General features: G+C 51.2%; 1 protein-coding gene across 1 annotated transcript; it reads right to left on the bottom strand.

The window, feature by feature from the left end:
- Positions 1-2,026: 2,026 nt before the first annotated feature.
- SERPINB5 (serpin family B member 5) lies at positions 2,027-20,782 on the bottom strand. Its single transcript, XM_045849605.1, has 7 exons — positions 20,663-20,782; positions 14,220-14,394; positions 12,375-12,512; positions 10,203-10,320; positions 7,772-7,914; positions 5,514-5,681; positions 2,027-3,751 (listed from the first exon to the last, which is right to left on the bottom strand). The coding sequence occupies exons 2-7, from the start codon at positions 14,385-14,387 to the stop codon at positions 3,359-3,361; spliced, it is 1,128 nt and encodes a 375-aa protein (XP_045705561.1). The 5' UTR covers positions 14,388-14,394; positions 20,663-20,782; the 3' UTR covers positions 2,027-3,358.
- Positions 20,783-22,302: the final 1,520 nt, after the last annotated feature.

The following is a 22,302-nucleotide window of genomic DNA, read 5'->3' as shown; positions in this document are numbered from 1 at the left end:
GCTGTGTGAGGACGAGCAGAGAGAGTCACGTCTATGACGCGCCTGCAGGTACGGTGTCTGGCCCACAGAAGATGCTGATCCGACCGGTGGTACCCAGGGGTGTTTTGGTGGCAACAAAAAAAATAAATAAAAGCACCACCAGAATGAGACAAGTCTTCGGGAACTGCGAAATGGAGAAGGTGTAGAGGAGAGAGGAGTTCTTCCCCTGCGTTCGGCGGCCGTCTGCCCAGGGCTAGTGCCAGCTGGAGGGCGGCGGCATCGAGCGCAGAGGACGGACGGCGCTCTCTCGCTCTGGGCCTAGCTGGCCGGAGGTCAAACCTCGCCATCGGCTGCGTGAGCTCGGCGACCTTGAGCTGGTCCTGTTAACACACCTATTCTCTGTCCCAGGGTCCTCAGTCGTGAGATGGGGTCGTGGTTCCCTCCTCCTGTGTCTGCCATGGTGAGTAAAGGGGACGACATCCTTGCGCCCAGGGCGCTGGTGACGGCACCGGCGGAGGCTGGGACCGTGCGGCTGGACGCTTTGTGAACAGCGCCCTGCCCGGCCCGCCCGCTGCACTCCCGGCCCCCACCCCCTGGACCAAACCCCCTACACTAAATGCCCTCCAGCCACTTCCATGTGTCAACAAAGACATTTCAGAAACGAGAGAGCCCAGAGTTCTTTTCAATCAGTACATCATTTTAATTGAGAGCGTCCCCGCCCACCCCGGCTGGGGTCTGGGTCGGACCCACCACCCCACAGGGAACAGAAGCGGAGGTGGCTCCCTCACCACTGACAGCCCCCCCCCCACACTCCTCCCTTCCTCTCCTCCCACAGCACCTGACTCAGAGGGGGGGCCGGGGAGGAAGGAGAGGTGAGGAGGGAAGGGCCTTCCTCGGCTGGTGCAGTTGGAACCCAGCATTCCGTGGGAGAGGTACCAACCAGCCCCTCGCTTCCCTCCTTGGGCTGTTCTGGGGGGATCCTTGGAGACCTTCTGAGCCGAGTCTCACAGCCACGAGGCTGGCCGCCTCCCCCTCTCCCTGTGGTGACAGCAAGCACGGAGCCACCACCCCTTCCTCGCTGGGCTGTTCTCCTGGCTCTGCTTCGGGGACCGTCCCGCCAGCATCCGTCCTTCGGGTAAGCGGAGGCCCCTTTGTTGGCACTGCGTCATCACTCCTGTTCTGGGCGTTGTAGGGTGTCCAGCAAAATGCTTGGCTTCCACCCACTGGGTGCCAGCAGCACCCTCCTCCTGGTTGTTACAAAAATGTCCCCAGACACTGCCACATGTCCCCTAGGGGGCAGGGTTGGCCCTGGTTGAAAAGCACTGGATTAGACTATTACCAGGGCCAGAGTTCATAAAAAAACTTCATTGCTTTCTAAACTCCAGGAGAGACTTCAGGCTCCACGAACATTTGGCTTAAAGAGGTGCCAATCTCCTCCCCTCTAAGTCCTCACTAGCTTTTGGGTCCCCGCCCACTTCCTGTTCCACAGCTCGGAGAAGGGGTACCCCTAAGCGGAGAGAGGGAAACCCCGGTCGGGGCCACTCCCAGCCATCGCCAGAAGGTGGAGCCTTTGTCACTTTTGGTCCTCGACATTTTATCGCAACAGGAGGCACATTCTGAGTGGGCGCACTGCGGGGACTGGAAAAGGGCTATGTTGAATATCAGGTTCAGGGTCACCGTAAGTAATTCAGAACAAATGCACATGAGGAAAAGGAGCCTCCTGAGAAAACATTTTAAGCATACGCAGCTTACTCGACAGCAAGTTCTGAGGCTGAGCCCAAAGGCCCCCATTTCCTAACACAGCTAACTGTGACCCAAAGCCCTCCTAGGCCCCCCGGGGGCCCCCCAGGGGTGGAACGGGGCGGGAGGAGGGAGCAAGAGCTGGTGGCCAGAGAGAAAGGAAGACCAGGACCCAGGGGCAGCAACGATTCTTACTCCTTCTCATTCGGCGTCAGGGCCCCAGGAGTGCTTCTCTGCAGAGATGGCTCGGTGATCTCTCAGAAGAGTAAATCTAACTTTACGGAAAAAGAAAAACAAGATATGCCATTTCATGATATTTTATTGTCCGTAGCATGAAAGGAAGTGAATGCTGGTCCTTGGGAGCGAGAAGAACGTTGGACCTATTTACAAGGGACGCCCGAGGAGAGATGAGGAAGGGTTTGCCACCGAGTCTTCAGGACACTAGTGCTTCATGAATTAACCTGGGAACTGGTAACACAGATGACTCATCAGATCAACGCTAAACACCACTCAGTGAAAGTCACCGACGACCTGTAGTAACCGACGCCGCAGGCTTGGAGAAAGGATGTGCCCAAGCAGTGGGAGCACCTCGGTAGCCCCAGTTCTATTTTCTAAAGGCCTAAGTTCCGTCCCCTCCCCGCCACACCAGACAAAGACATCCGACAGTCACGGAATTCTCCCATCAGCCACCTACCACAAGAGAGTCCCTGCGCCCTGAGGCCCCGGTTGTCGGACACCGAAGGCCTTGTCCAGTCAGCTGGAAGCCCCACCCAGCAGTCTGTCCCCCACCCCAGGAATGGGGGGTCACTCTGTCCAAAGAGGAAATAAACGTTTAATCAGACCGGAGCTCCCCCTTTGAGGGCGGCACGTCAGCTACAATAAGTCTGCAATTTCTTATCCGGCATTTCAAGATCTCGAAAAGTCCCGAAAACGAAGCGTGTTTGCGAGCTGGTGGCATACGCATTTGTCAGCAACGCCTGGCACTTACGGGCTGTTCAGAGTCTTTATCCACTTTGCATCCATTTTCTACATTTTACGGCAGAAATATCAAGGTGGGGACTTATACGGAGGGTGTTGTTCCAGACTCTTTCCATGGACTTCCGTAACATACACGTTGGGAAAGCTATTATTATCTTTCTAAAAGCCAAAACAAATCAGGGTTTACATTTGCCCCACATGTGTGGGCACCTACAGGAGCCCGTACATGTGCCCCAGTTTCCCTGGAACCAGAAAACTCTGGCAGACCCCCTGAACCGCAGTGCCTTCCACCTTTCAGGGAGGTCAGTATGTCTGGAACATTCTGTATCCCAACAAAGGGAGGCAAAGCTCTGGGAATACCATCCTACCGACCCTCCTTACAGGGATGTTCTTTGTGAAAGACCGTATTTCTGCCCATAACTCCAGCGAGGTGACAAACAATGCATACCCGTTTCCTTTTCCTGGAAAGCATTGTCTCTGATGGGTGGGGAGGGGCCCTAAGAGAACAGATTGGGGAAAGGGGCCTGTTAGCCACACGTGACAGGCACCAGGGCGTTGCCCATTCAGCAATAGTAACCATGTATCGTGTTTCGAAAGTGATTCTCCAGGTGCAGGGTTTCCAGAATCGCCGGGTGGGACTCAGCCTGGGCCCTGCCCCCCCTTACGGGGAGCAGAACTTGCCGAAGAAAATGATGTTCCGAGTTTTGTTGTGCCTGACGATGTAAATGAACGGGTGGTCGGCGTTGAACTCGTCTTTGTGCTGCAGGATCCGCGACCCCGGCACCTCGATGGAGTCCCCGCCCTCCTCGGTGATCTCTAGGCACACTCTGTGAATGACCCGGGACAGGGCCGCGCCCTTGGCCTCGGACATCCCCGAGAAATCAGAGGTTTCCTCGTTAAAGGTGCTCTTCAAGCCTAGGTTTTCCAGACTAGCCTTGGGATCGACCGTCTTCTCCACCTTGAATTTCGGGAGGGAGAGTTTGACCTTGGTGTTGGCCATGGTGCTGGGGTTGGTCCACTGCAAGAGCGTCTCTGGCGTGAGTTCTTTCTCAACCTAAAGGACAAAAGCAGAAGGAAGCATTTTTTTTCATTTTCAATGGTAAAAGGCCCCGTGGGATGGAGAACGTAAGGTCGTTGTGAGCCCCGTCCCGAAGCGGCAGAGATGGACCGTCACACATGGTGTTGCCCCGCAGTTTTGGCGTGTGACCGTTGCCCCCATAAAAGGTCCCCCGCCCCGCATTGGTCTCCACCCCACCCTGAGGCTAGGGCCCCGTGCACTGGAGTTCACGGGGACAGTTCCCGTAAGCTATAGAGCAGCTTCGTTGAAACCAGTGCATGGATTATGGCGCTGTGTACATAGTGGTGAAATAAATGTAAAAGCAGGAGGCTTGCACAAGTACTATTTCTTGAGTGCTCATTTTGATTTCACTCCTGGGAAATCCAGAATACTCGTGTCCTTGGCATGACATCGGATTTAATAACTCAGATTAAAGCTGAAATAAACTCTTCCAAGAATGAGAATTTGAACTGTTTATGATCATTCTTTAAGGTATTAGGTAATGAATGTATCCCTTTCAGTTGGTTATTTTTTAAAAATAAGAGATAAAGAGGTAAATATATGAGGCGATGAGTGTGTTTATAAGCCGGATGGGAGGAACCCGTTTATAATTTATACATTTACCGACTCATCCTGCTGTGCACTTTAAATATCTTATGCTTTTATTTATAGTTCAACAAGTCTGAAAAATAACAGTTTATGTTCTTAACCTCTGTAAAAGCTGAGCATTCCTCTGTCATAAGAGGAAACCTCTGACCTCTGGGCTCCAATACAGGGGCTACCGTGTGGCTAGGACGCCCCTGAACATGACTGATGAATAAGAGAAGAACGGAGACAGATTTAAAATCTGGCCAATGAGGTGGTGGCGCAAGCAAAATGATAACTGAAGTCACAGCTAAGATGTGACCTAGAGAGTCGGGGAGTCACTGAGGCGTGACAGGAACTACAGCAGGTGACCCCTGAGCTCCTCAAGGATTCCCTCCTTCTCCCTGGCCAGGATCGAGAACCTGGTGGAAGGTGGGGGGTGGGGGGCAGAGGTGGGTGGCAGAGGGGACGCAGGTTAAGGTTGCCGGAGGCGAGGGCAAGCTACGTTACTCTCAAGCAGGTAAAACCTCAACCACATGTGAGTCTTGTGTCTCTAAATCCTGTCTGAAATATGACACATGATAAAGTCTCATCTACATGTGTGTGCACGAAAAGAGCATCCAAAACTCACAGAATGCACGACACACAGAGTGGACCCTAAAATAAACCATGGACTTCCGTGGATAATCACGTATGGATATTGGCTCATCAATTGTTTACAAACGCACCACGTTGATGCAAGATGCTAAGGATAAGTAACCCTAGTCTAGACTTAAGAACACGGATTCCAGATTCCTAGTCTCAAACTCCTACTGATTCTACGAACCACAGACGAGTCATGTGACCGTGGCCGGTTGCCCGCCCTCTGTGTCCTGTGCCCTGGTCAGTGGGCGGCTGCGGTGACAGTGTCTGACTCCTCGGCCTGTTGCAAGAGTTCAGTGAGAGAGCGCACAGAGGGAATTCACAGTTCCAGGCGCGTGGTAAGTGCCAGATAAATGCTGGCTCTTTTGAACATTAAGGAGGAAGACCCAGAAAGGACCACAGACCCCTGGAGATGACAGAGCAAGTGACGTGCGAGGCAGGGCCGCGGCCTCTTCCACAGCCCCGCGTGGCGCTGTCCAGGGGCTCCGCCGGTCAGGGGGCACCTTGGCACTGCCCGCCCGCCCCCCCTCACCTTCTCCAGGCCGGTGGACTCGTCCTCCAGGTCCTTGGGCAACAGGATGAGCATGCTGAGGTGCTTGTTCTGAAAGGGCAGCTCTATGATCTTGCAGTTGATGCTGTCGATGTTGCCCATGCAGAACATGGCTTCCAGGCTCATCATCTGCACGGGCTTGGTGTCCGTCTGGAACAGCAGAAGGGGTCCGGGCCGCTTGCTTTCCCTTCCCACGAGTGCGCATGCAGACGCGAATTTTATTCCCCCCCCCCCGTCAGAGGCAGCAACTTATGCCTTCATGCATGCACAGACACACACACACATGTACACATGTAGGTGCACACGTCTATACACACATACACCTGTTAATTTGTTCTTGTCATAATTCCATGAAACACCTCGATCATTTGTTCCCTCTCTTTGTAAGGGCAGAAAATCAGCCTCATTTGGCCGTTTTATTTTTAGGTTAGCGATACATCAATTTGTGTGTGTGTGTGTGTGTCCACCTTTGTGAGAATAGGCGCTATACTGAACATGTAACACTACCACTTCATGACTGCAGTCTAGCCCTTAAAGGAGACACCCGGGGCCTGAGGAAAGGCTCCGGGGAGTGACTCAGAAAGCTCAGGGGCTGACAAAAGCAACCGAAAGGAAACAAAGAGAAAGCAAGGACCTCCTCATTCAAAGAGAGGGCGTGTCTGCACGCAGCGCTGAGTTGTGTGTTTTATTGCCTTGTTAGGTGAACCACGGAGAGATCAAGGACATTTCAAAGCCATGTTTACGGGCCAAGGACTTGTGTGTGAAAAACCCAGTGCAGTCTAAAGAGTGGCACACCTTGTGCCCCACCGCTGAGACACGCCCCCATGTGCAGGGTCAGCCTGCCCCTGCAGGCAGCCTTGAGGTGGCCACTGAGCTCCGGGGAGGTGAGTCAGGGAGAGGAAGTGGGTGGAGGCTCCCCAGGACGTGTGGGTGTTTTGAAGAGGCAAGCAGCCCTCTCGACCGAGACTGTCCTCTCCCAGTGACAGTACCCAGTGGATCTTCTACAGGGACCCCCGGTGGCTCCAAAGGCCGATCAGGTTTGTCTGCTGTTGCCTGTGTATCCGAACTGACCCTTAGGGACGGGCCACTGATTCCCCAAACAGGGCTGAGCACCTACTCAGGTACCACGTCTGGGCCAGGAATTACGGAAACCGAGAGGAGTAAGGCCTTATCCCTGCCGTTACAAAGCCCATGCACTCATGCACAGATCTGGATGAGAAAATAAATAATTACGTGTCATTATGGAAAGTGTGCTTGGGGCAGGGGTGGGGAGGTGGGGCTGAACAGAAACTTGTGCTTGTACAAAGGAAAGCGCCAAAAGCCAAGCCGGTCCAGGTATAAATTGTATCAGGGGGTCTTTTCTCCCTGGGTTCCAGCACGAAGGAGGTGCTGTTACAATATTTGGCAAAAACAAGTGTGACTAGTGCTAGGTACTCCAAGTGCTGGGAGAAACTTGGAAACCAGAACGGATGCCTGGGAGCTACAAGGCAATGTGCCACCTTCAGGCTTCGTGGTCCCTGAAGCCTGGGTTTCCGTCCAAGTTCTTAGCCCCGTCAGATCTCATCACGTGAGACCGAGTTACGTCATCATCACACAGACTCCTGGGGTTGCCTGGGCCCTTCCGTGAAATGGGCAGCCTTCCCAGTCTCAGTTCCCTGGATTCCTTTGCGGGAGACGCACTCTACCTATTTCCATGAATTCTTTCTCAAGGAGGATACGGCCTCGCCATTCCCTCAGTAGGATTAGGAGGACTTCCCTGCAAAACAGGTTTCTCATTCTTCCAGAGCAGCCGCTGAGTGAGCTGTGCTTTTTCCTCTGTGGCCAGCAAGGACCTCAGAGCACCTTATAAATTAAAATATCAGAACGGTTGACTTCACTACGAACAGATGAGATTCCCCAGTGGCCCGGGGTTTCAGGATGAGTCAAAGGCCGCTCAGGTTAGAATTCGGTTTCTCTGTCTTTCTTGCTAATGGCCGCAAATATCTGTAGCCACTTTCCAGGTGGAGATTTAGTTTTGCCCACTGGGCTGTGGGTCCTCATGAGTTCCCATTCAACCCAGACTCAGAACGCTCTGGAGAAGAGTGAGAACCTCTCCAAGGATGAGGGTTCCTTTTCTACCAGAGAGGGCGCACCGCTCTGCCTGAACTTCCCTCGTGTGCGTGAACTCCCGGGGTCCTCCCTGTTGCTGTCATCCTTCAGATCTGTAGCTGGGGCACCCTTTGACACACGGCCCCACTTACCTTGTTGACACGGAAAGGGCACTCTTTGGTTTCCGATTCCGGGAACTTCTTCATCCACTTTCCAACGAAGTAGGCAGCGTTGACCACAAGGAGTTTGGTCTGGTCACTGACATTGTTGGCGGATAAAATGTCCTCGAAGCGTCCTGCCAACGATTTCAGGAAACCGCAAATCGCACAGGGTTATTCTTCCCGAGCACGCGTGCTGTCCACTCACCAGGGATTTCACACGCGCTAGAGCCACACACGGTGGGGGCTGAGAGCCAGACCACCTTGTTTCGGAAGGACCCCTTTCTCTGCTTCTGTCTCCCCCCCACTGGGCTTACCAAAGCCTCCATGGGAGGAGGATGAAGGGGGAAGGAGGGGAAAGAAATGAAGAGGAAGAAGAAAAATACAAGCTACCACGTGCCAGACATTCATGTACACGCTACCACATAGTCCTCCCCTTTTTACAGACAGGAAGCAGTGACTTAGTCTCCGGTCCCTCGCCCCAGATGGCCCAGGAGCGATGGTGGATCAGGACTGGAGCCCTGTGCTCTGGACTGAAAACCCACCAGCGCTCACTTCACACCCAGCCTGGGCTTGCATTTTCACGTGCATTAGCTCCGCTCTCTCGTAATGATCGAGTAAGGCAGAGGCCATTATCCCCATTTCGCAGATGAGGAAACTGAGGCTCAGAGAGGTCATGGGGCTTTCTAGTACACTCAGCTGGAAAGCAGATCTGAGCCAGGACAGGGCATTCCTCTTCACCCCACAGCTGCACCCCCTCCCCAGGTTGCCCAGCTGTGGGCAGGGTGGCTGGTCTGTGCCAGGGTCAGCTGGCTTGACCACAGCTGTCGTTACTCTAGAGCTCCAATTCCCAACAGCAGGACAGCTCAGTGGTAAGAGCCCCCCAGTGAAATTAAGGCCTTGTATTCGAATAGCCCTGAGAGGTTTCGCAAAGGATCTCCATTTACCTAACCTCTGAATGCAACGAAAAAAATGTTCTTGGGTGAGGATTAAAAATTAAAAAACTCTAAAAGCAAAACTGTTACATGGCCATTTAAACAGGGGCTGCTTTTATCATTGTGCTTAACATGATGTTACACCATTTTTTTCTTTACATAGGAAGGCACAGGAAATTCGTTTCAACGACAAAGACGTACGCATGCATACATTTGTGTGCAGGCATACGTATCTATGGCTACCACCTACCCTCTTGCCTACCATATTACCTAAGCTAGTTCTCACAACAACCATGTCAAAACTAAATTAGATAACATAGGCCCCATTTTACAGTTCAGTACACTGAGGCTCCAGATGCTTCAGTGGACAAGGGGCAGTGCCCGGGTTTGACTCTGAGGCCGTGAAGACTCCAAGGCCATGCTCCTTCCACGCCCACACCCTGCAGCGATGGTGCGGACTCTGCCACCCAAGTCCTCCTCGAGACAGTCCGGCTCTGGCCGTCCAGACGGGAACTGCGTGCCCTTGCCCCAGAAGTGTGTCCCTCACTAGACTGCACTGGTGCCCGAAATATCCATCACGACCTTTCACCCCTTCACACCTCGGCGCTGAGTCCCAGCAGGTGCCTCCTGATGCTGATCAGCCCTCAAAACTCATCTTACTTCGAAGCCTCTTCTAGCAAGGAAGACTCAAGGAGAACCCACTCAAGGGTGGGTTCGGGGTCAGGAGAGGCCCGAGGGAAGCCCAGAGCCCGAGGCAGGACCGGACCAGGCAGATGCCGCAGAGGACACCGGGGCCCATCAGAGCACCCCAGCGGTCAGGAGGGGTGGGACCAAGGACATGTGTCCATCTCTGTGATTTGTTTTGTTTTTTTCATGAGTAGAATTGATTGCCTAAGACTCTCTACCCCTTTTGCTGTAATAAACTTGCAGAATAGTTGAGCTAGAAGCGGCCTCGGGGATTATCCAAGCCATTCCTTTCCAGGTGGAAAAACTGGACTCATGACTTGCCGGAAACCAGACTTTGTCAGAGGCACACGCAGCAGGGAGGCCGTGGGGCGGCTCCTCGGAGAGCAAGGGAAGGAGGCTAAGGAAGACGGAAGCACCGGGAATTCCTGCCCAAGTGAAAAGACGGTGGAAGGAAGGCCCACAAAGCCACGTTGTTGGAATGGCTTGACCGGCAAGAATTTAGCTTCTGAGTGTCCCAGGTTCGATTCCCAGCCAGGGTACATTCCTGGGTTGCAGGCCAGAACCCCCAGCAACCACACATTGATGTTTCTCTCTCTCTCTCTCTCTCTCTCTCTCTCTTTCTCCCCTCCTCCCTCCCTTCCCTCTCTAAAAATAAATAAATAAAATCTTTTAAAAAAAAAAAGAATTTAGCTTCTGAACTGAAAGCATCGCAGGCGCCCGCCAGGCATTCGATGTCCTGCTGAGCAGGGAGATTCGTGGGGAGGCAAGTAGGTACTTAGAGCAGAATAAAGAAAGATACTTGCCGTCTGTGAGATCCTTAATGGAGTTGTTGATCTGACCTTTCGTTTCTTCCAGTTTATCTTTGAAGTCAACAGTTTCCATTTCCTTGGCGTAGGGTCTCTTCGTGGAGCTGACGAACTCCTGAAAAGCAGCCGGTTCATAAAATCACAAGATAGTTCACGGTCTGTAGCCAAACTCTCACACTGTCACCCAGTTCTAACGAAAGGGCTTTTAAGTGTCCATGGCTATGAATACACTTCCAAAATCTGAACTGTCAGGTAACGTGAAACTTCATGCAGACACCTTCGTGTTTCTTTGTATTGAATGTTTCCTTTCTTTAATTCCAAGACAAGAACAATTATTAAATGCATTCATCAATTTAGTATCGACTTTGGGGGGAAAGAAGCACCCTGCTAAATGTATGTTAACAGTTAATGTGTGATTTCAGGAACATTAAAATGTGTGCACACAGGTGTGTCTTAGAATGGAAGAAGTGTACATACAGAAAAGAGAACTCTATCAGCAGAAAACACTACCCTCACTGAGACAAATATTCTACAGACTCTTGCCACTCAAACTGTGGCCCGAGAACGAAAGCCCCCACGTCATCCCCTGGGACCGAAGTGCAGAACCTCAGAGCCCCCCGAGTTGCTGCATCAAAATGCGGCTTCTATCACGATGCCAGGGTGATTCGCCTGCACCTTGAGTTTGAAACAGTGGAGAAATAGCAGTGGGTCTAATTCTAATGCTGGTTGAAATGCAGAACCCTAAATCCCATCCCTCGTCATTGTGATGCAAGCGACCTGAGGCCAGAAACGTGCCCTTTGCACACCCAGGTGGCTCTGCGGCAGGTGGCCATCCTCACACCTCACCTGTCTGCACCATCACCCGTGAATCCGCAAGTGCTAGACAGCCGCCAGGAGCCATGGAAAGCAGCTGAAATAAAATTCCTTGCAATTCCCGGTTTGGTTGAAATAATTCAAAATGTTGAACAGAAGTTCAACCAAACTAAAAAACACAGCTGATTAAATATGCAAACACAGAGCTCCCCCAATTTCTTCAGAGCAGCCGTGGCCTTAGCCCATTTGATTCCATTAATTGCAACCCAACCTCGGGGCCAAGTGTTGCCCTTGACCGAAAGAATGGAGGCCACCTCAGAACACCGGAGCCTCAGTAAGGTAAATGGCCTCCGCCATCCTCAATGCCAGCAAGAAAATGTATTAAGCATCTTCTTAAGGAGTACCTAAGAAGCTTTTAAAATTTTTCTATACCTAGGCCCCAACTCACATCTCAATATTTTATTTTATTTCCCTGAGTGACCGTGGGAAGGAAAATGGCCACGTATATGTCTTCACACAGCAAGAACAAACTCACAACCATGTCTAGTGACCAATGTCCTCAAAAGATCTCAACCAGAGAAACAAAAAGCTACTCCAGAAAGTAATAAAACTATGGTAAAATGTCTAACTGGTAGTCTACCTTTTAGGTTTGGAAAGCTCAAAATTCTGGCCATCCAAACACAAACTGAATCAACTCTGTATTACTAACATAGACAGGAAACTTCTTTTGTGTAGTCTAGGATGCTGACTGTGTATTTCAAGGACAGATTTTCCTAAATCTTATGTTATACTCTGGAATCAAAGCGAAGGGCACCACAGTGTTCTTTATGGGATTCTTTCAAGAAACGGCTGAAATTAAATACCCAGAACAACCTGTATAGACACCCCCATGACCAGCCTAGGAAAACCAACAAAAACAATTGGTGACTGATGAAAACTGTTGATTCATATAGTTATTACTTTTCATATTGATTTTGAGAAGGTCAGGAGAATGTTACACACACACACAATGAGGTGCAGAACTTGAACTGTTGCCCCAGCCTGAGTGCCCACCCTGCTATGTGGGGAGAAAGGTGTAAATCTCGAGTTGTCTTGCATCTACAGAGATTGTTATTACCCACTCCACTCCCCATTTCTCTGAGTGAGGAAGCCACGGGGAAGGGTAGGATCTGCGAGGGTTCAAGAGGGAACGAGGAGGCTGTGAACTTCTCCCTGTTTTGAGCTGGAAGATGTGACTGCAGTTGAATCCCACTAAATCCAACCCCTCCACTGGGACTGACTCATGTTCATGAGCCTCAGATCAGACATGAGCACCCCAGAAGTGAGTTTCACCGGAAATGACATTGAACGACTTACTGTGGAAGGATTCAGGGACTTGTCTACATAGAGCCGTTTGATTAGTTTCAGCGCATAGAAGGAACTAAGCTTGTTGACATCTGATGTTACTGTTTGAAATCCAAAGGGCACGTCTTTGACATTTTCAAAATGAAAGACCTGCGAAGAGGGGAAAAAAGCATCCGTGACCCATGAGGCATCATCGTGTCTTCCCACGGCAGTGGGACACATGGTGACTGTCACCGACCGTGAGGGATGCACAGTCTCCCTGCTCCGTTGTCCCACGAGGTGAGGCTTCTCAACCTCAGCACTGCTGATGTTTGGGGCAGGACATTGTTGCCGGGGCAGGGTGCTGGGTATTGTAGGGTGTTTGACAGCATCTCTGACCTACTAGGCACCCTTTGAGACAACCAAAAATGTCTCTGGACACTGTCAAAGACCCCCAGGGAGTGGGGGGCAAAATTGTCCCCATTGTACTCTGTCATTAAGTACTCTTCTCTGGATTTAACTATAAGGAAAATTTGCCCTTTCTTCAAAATGTCACCTCTAATGCTCATACAGAAAGCTTTTCAAACGTGGAAAAGAGTGACACAGGGTTATAATTTTCATCTAATTTAGACACACGAAGAGAGAGATGACTAGCAAAATAGGCATTAGGCAGTTATCAGACTCCAGCCCGGAGGTGTCTCCAGTGCCTTCAGTTTCTCTGACGAGTGCCAAATGGGCCAGCGCGTCATTTCTGGTGGGCCGCCCCCATCCACGGTGGGCTGCCTGGGGTGGGCCGGGGTCCGGCAGCCTGGCCTTGAGCCCCAGCCTGTGTCCACTAGGAATATAATCTAGCCCAGCTCTGCAAGGCTGCACCTTTCCCTCTACAAACCGGACTGGGAATACCCACTACTCTCAATTTCAATAATTTGAGTGCCCTCAATTTCAAGTATGAAGTTTTCACTTATCACGACCCAAAAAATACTTCATGGGTCATACTTTCTGGGGGCTTATAGATACAAGGAGATGCTCCCTGTTTAAATGCTATGAGCTCATGCAAAGAAAGATTCTGTTGAGCCTAGGATGGCCAACATAAGAACAATAATGAATAGAGTTAGACAGGCATTCACATACTATCCAAAAGTAAATGGGGGAGGGGGCAGAAACAGGTGGGGAGAAGTAAAAAGATACAAGTTTCCAGCTACATATAAGGCACAGGGATGCAATGTACAGCGTGGTGTATTATTATAGTTAATAATGCTGTATTGCATATTTGGAAGTTAAGAGAGTAGACCTTGAAATTGCTCATCGCAAGAAAAAGAAATTCTGTAACTGTGAATGACGACGGATGTTAACTAGACTTATTGTCCTGATCTTTGTGCAATATATACAAATATCAAATTCTTACATTGTACTCCTACAACAAATATCACGTTGAATGTCCGGTATACCCCAATAAAAAATAGCAATAAAGCATGATGCTGTGAATACATTTTGTGCACAAGACGGGAATATAGATTTTGTACTTTCTGGTCAGCGTATTTGCAGTAGAACATTCAATAAGCACCGCCCTGATGGATCCTTGCAGTAGAACACTCACAAAGATGCCAGGTGACTCGCCAGAGGCCACTCATTAGTGGAAACCTTGTGATTCCCTAGCAGATCCCCAGGTGCCCCATCACACACAGTGCCTGGGTCACAGGGCAGGTAGAGGAGCTTTCTTTCCCACTTAAAAATGGATGGAGAGAGTGTGAGAAGGGGCCCAGCTCTCCCTCCCGAGCAGCTCTGGCCTCAGAACCCCAGTCGCTCTTCTCTCGGCTCCGCCCACATTGTCTAACAACCATTCCCTCTCTCCCAGCAGACCCAAGGCGTGGGGCTCACCTGTCCGATTTCACTGGCTGTGTCACCTTTGGCTCCTACTTGAACGAGGGACAGGGAGGTGGAGAGACAGATCGGAGAGAACAGGACATTGCCCGCTGGCTCCTGCTCACACAGCTTTTTGAAGAGGTCAACCGCGAAAGCCGAGTTCGCCAGCTGCAGGGCGTCCATCGTGGGCCTGGAACAAAGGACACGGGCCTTTAAAGCCTTCTCGCCCACACGCTGCCAACCCAGTGAGGATCCCACCTCAACAAAGCAATGGCCTGCACTAGAGGAGAGGAAGGAACTGTCCACGAAGGGCAATTGTAAAGGCCGGTGGGGAAGAAACTTCTGGGCAAATGCCCCAAGGGCTGAACAGCAGCACCCAAGGTCTCCGTGTGCACAGCTCTGCCCAGAATCCTCCGATTCAGAGGATTGTCGAAAGCCAGACGCCCACGCCTCTTCCTCCGCTAGCAGTCAGAGCAGTTGGTGGCACTGATCAGAATTGCTTTGTTTTATTTATCCATATACAATCAATTAGCATGTAGGTTAAGCATACAAAAATTGAAAAGCAGCCAAAATCACAGCAGTTTTGTGTGGTTCAGTTTAATAGCTGGTAAGTGTTATGGGTTGGACGTGTGTCTCCCCCAAAAGATATGCTGACGTCCCACCCCTGGGTACCGATGAACGAGACCTTATTTGAAAATAGCATCTTTGCAGACTTAAGTAAGCTGAGGTTGTTAGGGTTGCCCTCATCCAATATGGCTGGCATCCTTCTCAGAAAGAACAGGAGGAAACACAGAGGCAGACATGCACAATAGGGGAGGTGACATGAAGACACACCGGGAAAGGCCAGGCGATGGCAGAGGCAGAGACTGGAGTGACGCTCCTGCGAGCCAGGGAACCCTGGGGACACACAGAAGCTAAGAGAGAGGCGAGGACACACGTCTCCCAGGGCTAAGGAGCCCAGCCCTGCCAGGACCCTGACTTCAGGCTCTGGCCTCCAGAACTGTGGGAGGATCCATCTCTGTTGCTCTAAGACACCCAGTGTGTGACACGTGGTGACGTCAGCCCTAGGAGACCACTGCAGTGAGAAACACCTCAGTAGGGCACCCAACACACAGCAGTGTTCCATGTGCAGAAGCCGTTACTGTTTTTGAGGTTAATACATTTTGGAAGGCCCTGTACATAGAATCACAAGGGTGAACTAAGTTCCTTCTCTCGTGAGTTTGCCATCTACTTGGGCAGATACGTGGAAAATAAGGAAAATGCACGACAGCCCAGTGCCTTATAAGCGGCACACCGAGTCCTGCAGAGTCCAAGGGAAGGCAGAGAGGGCAGCTGGGCTAAAGGTGCGGAAGCCGGTGAAGCGGAAAGAGTGTGGGTGACCTGGGTCCTGACCCAGAATTTCCGTCATTGTGATGCTGGCGTCCTCTCAGGGGCGTCCGTTGACCCCTGGCAGTCCCTACGACCCTTTCAGCAGGTTTGTGAGGTCACCACTGTTTTCATAGTAATACTCAGACACCATTCGCCTCGTCACTCACCGCCTCTCCCAAACATACAGAGCAGTTTCCCGGAGGCGGAACGGTGGGTCCCCCGTTAGCCCGATGGGAAGGAGACCTGCAGAGGTGGAAACCAGCACTGCGCGTCCCCCTGCCCTTCTTCCCCTTAGAAAACAGCTGTTTTTTCCCCATTGAAATTTGTTATCTATGTTAATGTGCAATGGTAACAATGCTTTTTGTTTACTTTTTGTTTTTATTGAATTGATTGGATCGACATTGGTTAATAAAATTATGTAGGTTTCGGGGGTACCATTCCATGTAACACGTCATCTGTGTATTGTACTGTGTGTTCCCCACCCCAAGTCAGGTCTCCTTCTGTCACTGTTTATCCTCCTTTACCTTCCTCCACCTCCTCCACCCCCGGTAACAGTATTATTTTAATGAAAGAGTAAATAAATATTTCAAACTTGCTCCAGTTTTAACTTCTGATTTGGTAAATATTGCTGGACATTACTAACATTTTCTGAAAGAAAAGAAAAATGGGGGAAAGAAGGGGAAGGGTCAAGTCAAGGAACGTGTATAAAGGACCCGCGGACAAGGACAGCAGGAGGAGGGGAAGGGGAGAGAGTGGGAGGTGGGTAGGGCAGGGGAGAGCCATGGGGGAGAAAATGAGGACAACTGTAATTAAATCATTTTCATTTTTTTAAAAAGATGGTGATAATGGTAACTTAACAATGAAAGAAGGAAAAGAAAAAGAAAAATAGATCCGCAGTAATCTGAACATGTAAAGCGGCCCCGAGACTTAAAAGTCTGAGAGCTGCTTTTCTAATGAAAGTTCTGCCCGTCTCGTCCTGTAGCGACTGACCACGTCTGGAGTTCCTGGGATCCATCGAGCCGCCGGGCACAGCTCTTTCCGGAAGCTGAGCTGAGCTACGTGGACCCGCCCGGCTCTGCCTGGCCCAGGACAGCGTGTTTCTAAGGAACATCGACTTACATGAATGCCCCTGAGTGACTGGTACACAGATGAAGGCTGGAAGCCCACCTCGGTCTGGCACTGTGCAGTCACGCGCACAGACATGGAGTGCAATCATGACATTGAAGGTCATCGGGTGGGGCATGCTCCCTGGCATCACCACTCGGGATGGAGCGCTTCCTTCAACCAGACCCAAGGAGGCGTCAGACCTCAGAGGAATCTGCTGAAGGAGTTTGATGACAAAAGCCGCAGAGGGCACCCCGGGGTAAGGGAGTGCTCGTGTTGCCCGTCTGTTCCACGGAGGCGTGTTTCTGTCACCCACCGTCACATTCTGAGACCCATGTAGTCCGAGCAGCTCCCTCTGAGTGCAGGCTCACGGTGGTTGTTGGGACAGTTAATTACACAATACAATCACCACCGTGTTGCAATTCCAGGCGTAGATTCAGGTCCCTGCCGGAGAATGCCAACCAGCCCACCCCTGACATCAGAGGCGTTTCCATGGGTGGCAGAACCTCCTTTCGAAGAGTCCCTTCCTTCGCACGAGAGTCCTCAGTGTGTGAGTCCCACAGACCCGCCTCCCCATCCAGGAGATCGGTCCCGAGTGACCTGAAACCACTGTGAATCTAGCCTAGGCTAAGGTGGTTCAAGGGATGACCTGGGCCTTGGCCAATGGCCGCCTCACCATGCTGCAACACAATCAAAGAATTTAAACAGATCTTAGCAACGTGAGCGACACACACAGGAAAATGTGTCAGGTTCCTCATGGGCCATTTTACGTAGCAAATGCTGTAAAACTTACGGTACAAGAGGAGAAATGAACAGGACCTCCAGAGTGAACTGACATGTCCAGTGACTTCTGTTCAGAGCGCTAAAATTGCTAGACGCTTTCCTTTTATTATCACTGTGTCACAGCAATAACTTCCTTGATCTTCATGAAAACCTCCCAACGATTATACCAAGCAAAGAGAATTTCATTTGCAGCTCCAATGTAGAAAACCCTGCATTTTTTGTCACTTAAAACTTTAAAAAAGCACTTTTTTTTAACCAGGGAAGAGCGAGATGGAAATTTAAGCAGTCATACAAATGCAACAAAGGAACAACAAAGAGCTGTGAGAATGTGTCACTCGGTGGCCTGGTTATTTGCAACACGTCTTCAAGTCATAAACCGTAAAACGGGACGAGGTCTTGGCCTGGACCTCTCCTGGCTCCACGCTTTCACTTTACAGAGGAGGAAAGCGAGGCAGACCGAGACGAAGTGATCCCCCAGGCCTCCCACGCAGGGACTGAAAGTGGTGAAACCAGCCCGGCGTTCCCTTCTCCCAGCGCCCAGCCAGGTGCGTTTAACCACACCTCACCCCCCGGCCCCTGCCACTGTCTGCGCGGGGGCTGGCGAGCTTGCAAGCCCAGCATTCCAAAACTCCCGTGTGTCCTGAGCTCCCCTTCGGAGACACCAAGGTACCCGGCATGTTTTTTTTTTTAAACCAACACAAACTTCTTTTTTGTTTTCCTCCTTGAAGAGTCTCTTGGTCTCTTTCTGCCATTTATGTTGCACATTATTAACGTGGCATCACTTTCGTCCAATAAGTATTAACTGAGCACTGAATGCACGTCAGGCTCTGAGTTAGGCGTTAAGACGTCAAAGGTGAACCCAACACGGTCCTGCCTCCACTGAGCTGGCAGCCTAGTGGTGTGATGTGTGTAATGAGTCCTGAGCATTTCCATGGTGGGGGGTGGGGCGGGGGGCGAGCTGCTGTGGGAGCCCTTTGGCGAGAGAGCTCATTTATAGCAGAAACCTCGGTGAGGTCTCCTCAGAGACAATGACAGCTACGTAAGCCACACTAAAGGTGAGTCCCAAAGACAAGGAGGAGTTAGCTATGCAAAAATGCGGGCCGGCAAGACCTGACAAAACTCTGAGACTGCAAGCAAGCCCGGATGAATGGAGAAACGTGCACTAGAATGTGAGGAGGGGCAGGCGTGCTCCCGTTCTGAGACTTAACAGCTGCTCGCCGGCCCTCTGCGTCAAGAGGCCCAAAGTTTTAATGCATCTAAGCCAGTGGCCCTCCCTCAGCCTTGTTGTCTGCAGACCACTGGGGTGAGAAAAACGCCTCTTTCATTCTCACAGCTGGGCTGTGTTTTGAGCAATGTATGTTCAGCCTTCCTACAGACCACCCACCCCACTCACCTACACACATGTGCACACACGCACACACGGCCAGGTGCACAGTTTTTTCATTCCTTAAACTCCTTTCCACTGTGCCAGGTTCTTGTGGATATCCCTCAATCCCAACCCGCCTCCTATTACAGATGAAGAAAAATGCAAAGGGGAAAAAAAAAATCTCTTAAGTATTTGGTGTAATCGATCCTCAGGCAATGACCTTGAGAAACCTTGCCCATTAGGATAACTACTGTGGAATGTCTAAGAACATAGGCTCTGCGGTCCTTACTCCAACTTCAGGAGGAAAAACACGGAGCCAGGTGCAGAAGACGGGAGACCGCGCAGGGTCTGCGGTGCGAGAGAATGTCAGGGGATTGCAGGAAGCGACAAAAGGCATGCTTTGGGAAGGTCTCTGTTAGCAGGAAAGGACAACGCGGCTGTCAGCAATAAGGTCACGTTCCTAATTTCCAACAGCAAGAGAGCCCCTTCTTTGCTCCGAGATTCTGGGACGTCATATCTGCTCCTGTCTGTGCAGACACCCATCTTGACCATTTAATCATCCCATGGGTGACTAACAGTACATGGGAGCCAGACCGGCCAGGCCAGCATAACCAAAACTGCTGAGGCTGCGACGCTCAAAGTCAACCCACTAACCCGGAGGGACTGAAGTGGCAGAACTCAAGGCGTTGGGAAGCGAAGGTGGAAACCTGCTGAGTCATCTTCTGCGGAGAAGCCTCTCTCCAGGCCGGCTTGCCTCCCGGCTGCCATCCCGGAACCCAGCAAGTGCTCGCACCTCTGGAGGGGGCTGAAGTTGGAGACCCACCCCGTTCTGTTCAAAACCTTTGGAGTGACTCGAGTGACATGGGGAGGGGAAAGGCCACCGAGAATACCCATAGTGTCACGAAAACATCTGCAAGCTGTGAGTGCGAAGGCCTCGGTTCTGCTGGTCTTGCCACGTAGAAGCCTTGTGACTCAGTCAGCCACGCCACCCCGGTGAGCTGCCTGAGAGGAAGCACGTCCGGGACCCCCCCACCCCCGCCCTGAATCCGAGTCTACAGGAGGACCTGGCACGTTCATTGATCTTTCATAGGATACACTTAGATGAGGCCATAAAAGCAGGAGCATCTATAACAAGAAGCTACGAGCCGGCGACCTGTTTGAAAAGTTGCCCAAGAACATACATTTGAAATCTCTAACTTGTTTCAACTATCCCAAAACACAGAAACAGGGAGACCGGATAGAAACAGGGTTTCTGCCCAGGAGAACACAGTTGCAAGTAAACGAACACTGACTAGATGTTTAAAAATGCCGAAAGGAAGAGCAGCGGTAACGTCTGACTCTCAGCCCCACCAAGCCAACCAGGAAGGTGAGTCAGACACCCCAATGCACCTCCACTTTCTCCAGGTTTTGAGTGCCAGCCCCTTCTGGAGGAGGCACTGCGAAATTCATTCTTCCTTCCCAGAGCGGGCTAAAAGTGTGTTCAGAAACACTTTCCCTTCTGTCAGTTACTGCGGCGCCCCCCACCCTCCCACCACCCAAATCTCCCAGCCACGTGATTTCTTCGTAGTCTTACCGTGTATGGCTAAGTGATTCTCTCCCTACCTGGCATCCTCGTTCCCAAAGGCCTGAGGGCTGGAGATGCCGCCCGAGGTGGGGGCTGCCAGAGATGGGGGCTGCCAGAGATGGGCAACAGTCCCCAGGCCAACGGCCTATCCCTGAAAAGCACCCATTCTGTCGACTGTGCTCACCATCTTGAATCAACCCAAACGCCTCTTTGGTTTCCAAGGATTGCCCTAGAGAGGGAAATCACCAGGCCTGCTCCCTCCACTTCGCTTACCTGGAGTTACAGTTACGCTGGAAAGCACAGAGCAGGGAAGAGGGAAGCGAGGCTCAGAAGGACCTGGACGTGGAAGCAGCTCTGAGGTGAGAGACACAGGCTGGCTCACCTGAACCCCGGCCACTCCCGCTGGCCACGCCCCTCCCGCACTCCGCGCCCCTCCCACTTCTGCGCCTCAGCTCTTCTTACTCACGTCTCCTGGCAGCTTCTCCGCGATTGAAGAGACCATTCAGGCTGAAGTTGCTGTTGCCTGTGCAGCTTCCAAAGGCCTCCGACATGCTCGGGCAGGAAAGGGCTGTCACAACCCCGCCTTGGCCGTGATACACACATATCTAAGGGCAACCCTAGGAGCCCACGTGAGACCGGGAGGTGAAATATTATATGAAATAGGAGGCATATGCGATGGTCGTAAATAACGCATACTTGTCGAACACGGTCTTGCCACAAAGAGCACCCTAACCTCTATCCTTTCCATGTAAATTCCAGTGGGTCCTTCTGTTGCAGCCAAAGAGGCAGCTACCTATTAAACAAAAAAGCAATCACAAAAGAAAGAAGAGGATGTATCAATTAAATAAATTGTACTTAGCAAAATATACAATACCAAATTGATGAGAGGAATTGATTGAGGTAAACCAAATCCCCTCGTTTTACCCATAAAATGTGGGGATTTGGTTTGCACGGCCCGGCCCTGGAGCCTCTCTGTGCAGCCTGCTCTGTGCCGATTCTCTCTCTCGTCGCCCTGACTTCCTGAGGGTCCCTCACTCAGGGGCGGGCCCTCCTCCTCCCTTCCTCCCCATTCTGCTCTCAGGAAAGGACCTCGACTGAGCCGGTTCCTTCTCTGCTGCTGTGCTCCCCCAATATTCCCTGTTGTCCGCGGACCCCATTGTTTCATAGTAATCTACTTGCTGCCGATCTCTATCTGGATACAAGAATCTTGGTAAAGACCCAACCTCCTTCCTTTTGGTGACACCGACCCTTGGCATGGACTTGACTTGCAGGGTGCCGTCCATAAGTGCGGGCTGACTGAATGAACGACAGCAACTCGTGTTGCTAAACGAACACTGACTAGGAGCTTTCCCTCCCCCAGACCCCTCGATTTTCTTATCGACCAGGACCCAAGTCACCAACTAAGCAAGTTAAACTCCAGAAGCAGAATTTCAGGCATCAGTGGAGCCCATGGAGGCACGTAGGTCCTACAAGAGTGATGGGGGCAGGATAGCTCCCAAAATGCCCATGCTCAGGGGCCAAGTCATAAACTTGGAGAAACCGACGCTACCCCTCATTGCTTGATAAATTTTAGACCAAGGGCTTCGCCTCTCAAGCCTCTGTTTGCTCATCTGTATGATGAGGCATGCATACACGTGAACAGACAATCTATTAACGTGTAAAGTGCCTGCACACAGCATGCGGTCCCTAACGACGGTGGTGATCATCAGCAGACAGGCACCTATTCCTCAGACAGGCACAGCCTCGAGGAATATCGAAATGGCCAAAAGGCTGGCACAGGATATTCACATCTAAGTCACTAAGATAATGTCTTGAACACCTGCTGCATGCTTGCTACTGTGACCGAAGGATTTTAAGAGACGGGCACTTGCATCAGACAGCTTTGTCCATTCTCCCTATTGATGGCTGACTTC

The sequence above is a fragment of the Phyllostomus hastatus genome, unplaced genomic scaffold (genome assembly GCF_019186645.2).
Source record: "Phyllostomus hastatus isolate PE091 unplaced genomic scaffold, TTU_PhHast_1.1 phas_contig_80, whole genome shotgun sequence".
Taxonomy (NCBI): Eukaryota; Metazoa; Chordata; class Mammalia; order Chiroptera; family Phyllostomidae; genus Phyllostomus; species Phyllostomus hastatus.
Note: the sequence above shows the minus strand (reverse complement) of the source record. Positions and strands in the feature narration are given on the sequence as shown.

Excerpts from the sequence above, each read along its gene's own strand:
- SERPINB5 (XM_045849605.1), bottom strand. The coding sequence starts at position 14,387 with ATGGACGCCCTGCAGCTGGCGAACTCGGCTTTCGCGGTTGACCTCTTC. Across the intron at positions 10,321-12,374 it reads AGTCCCTGAATCCTTCCACA|GAGTTCGTCAGCTCCACGAA; the intron begins GTAAGTCGTTCA and ends GCTGCTTTTCAG. Across the intron at positions 5,682-7,771 it reads GCCCTTTCCGTGTCAACAAG|ACGGACACCAAGCCCGTGCA; the intron begins GTAAGTGGGGCC and ends CTGCTGTTCCAG.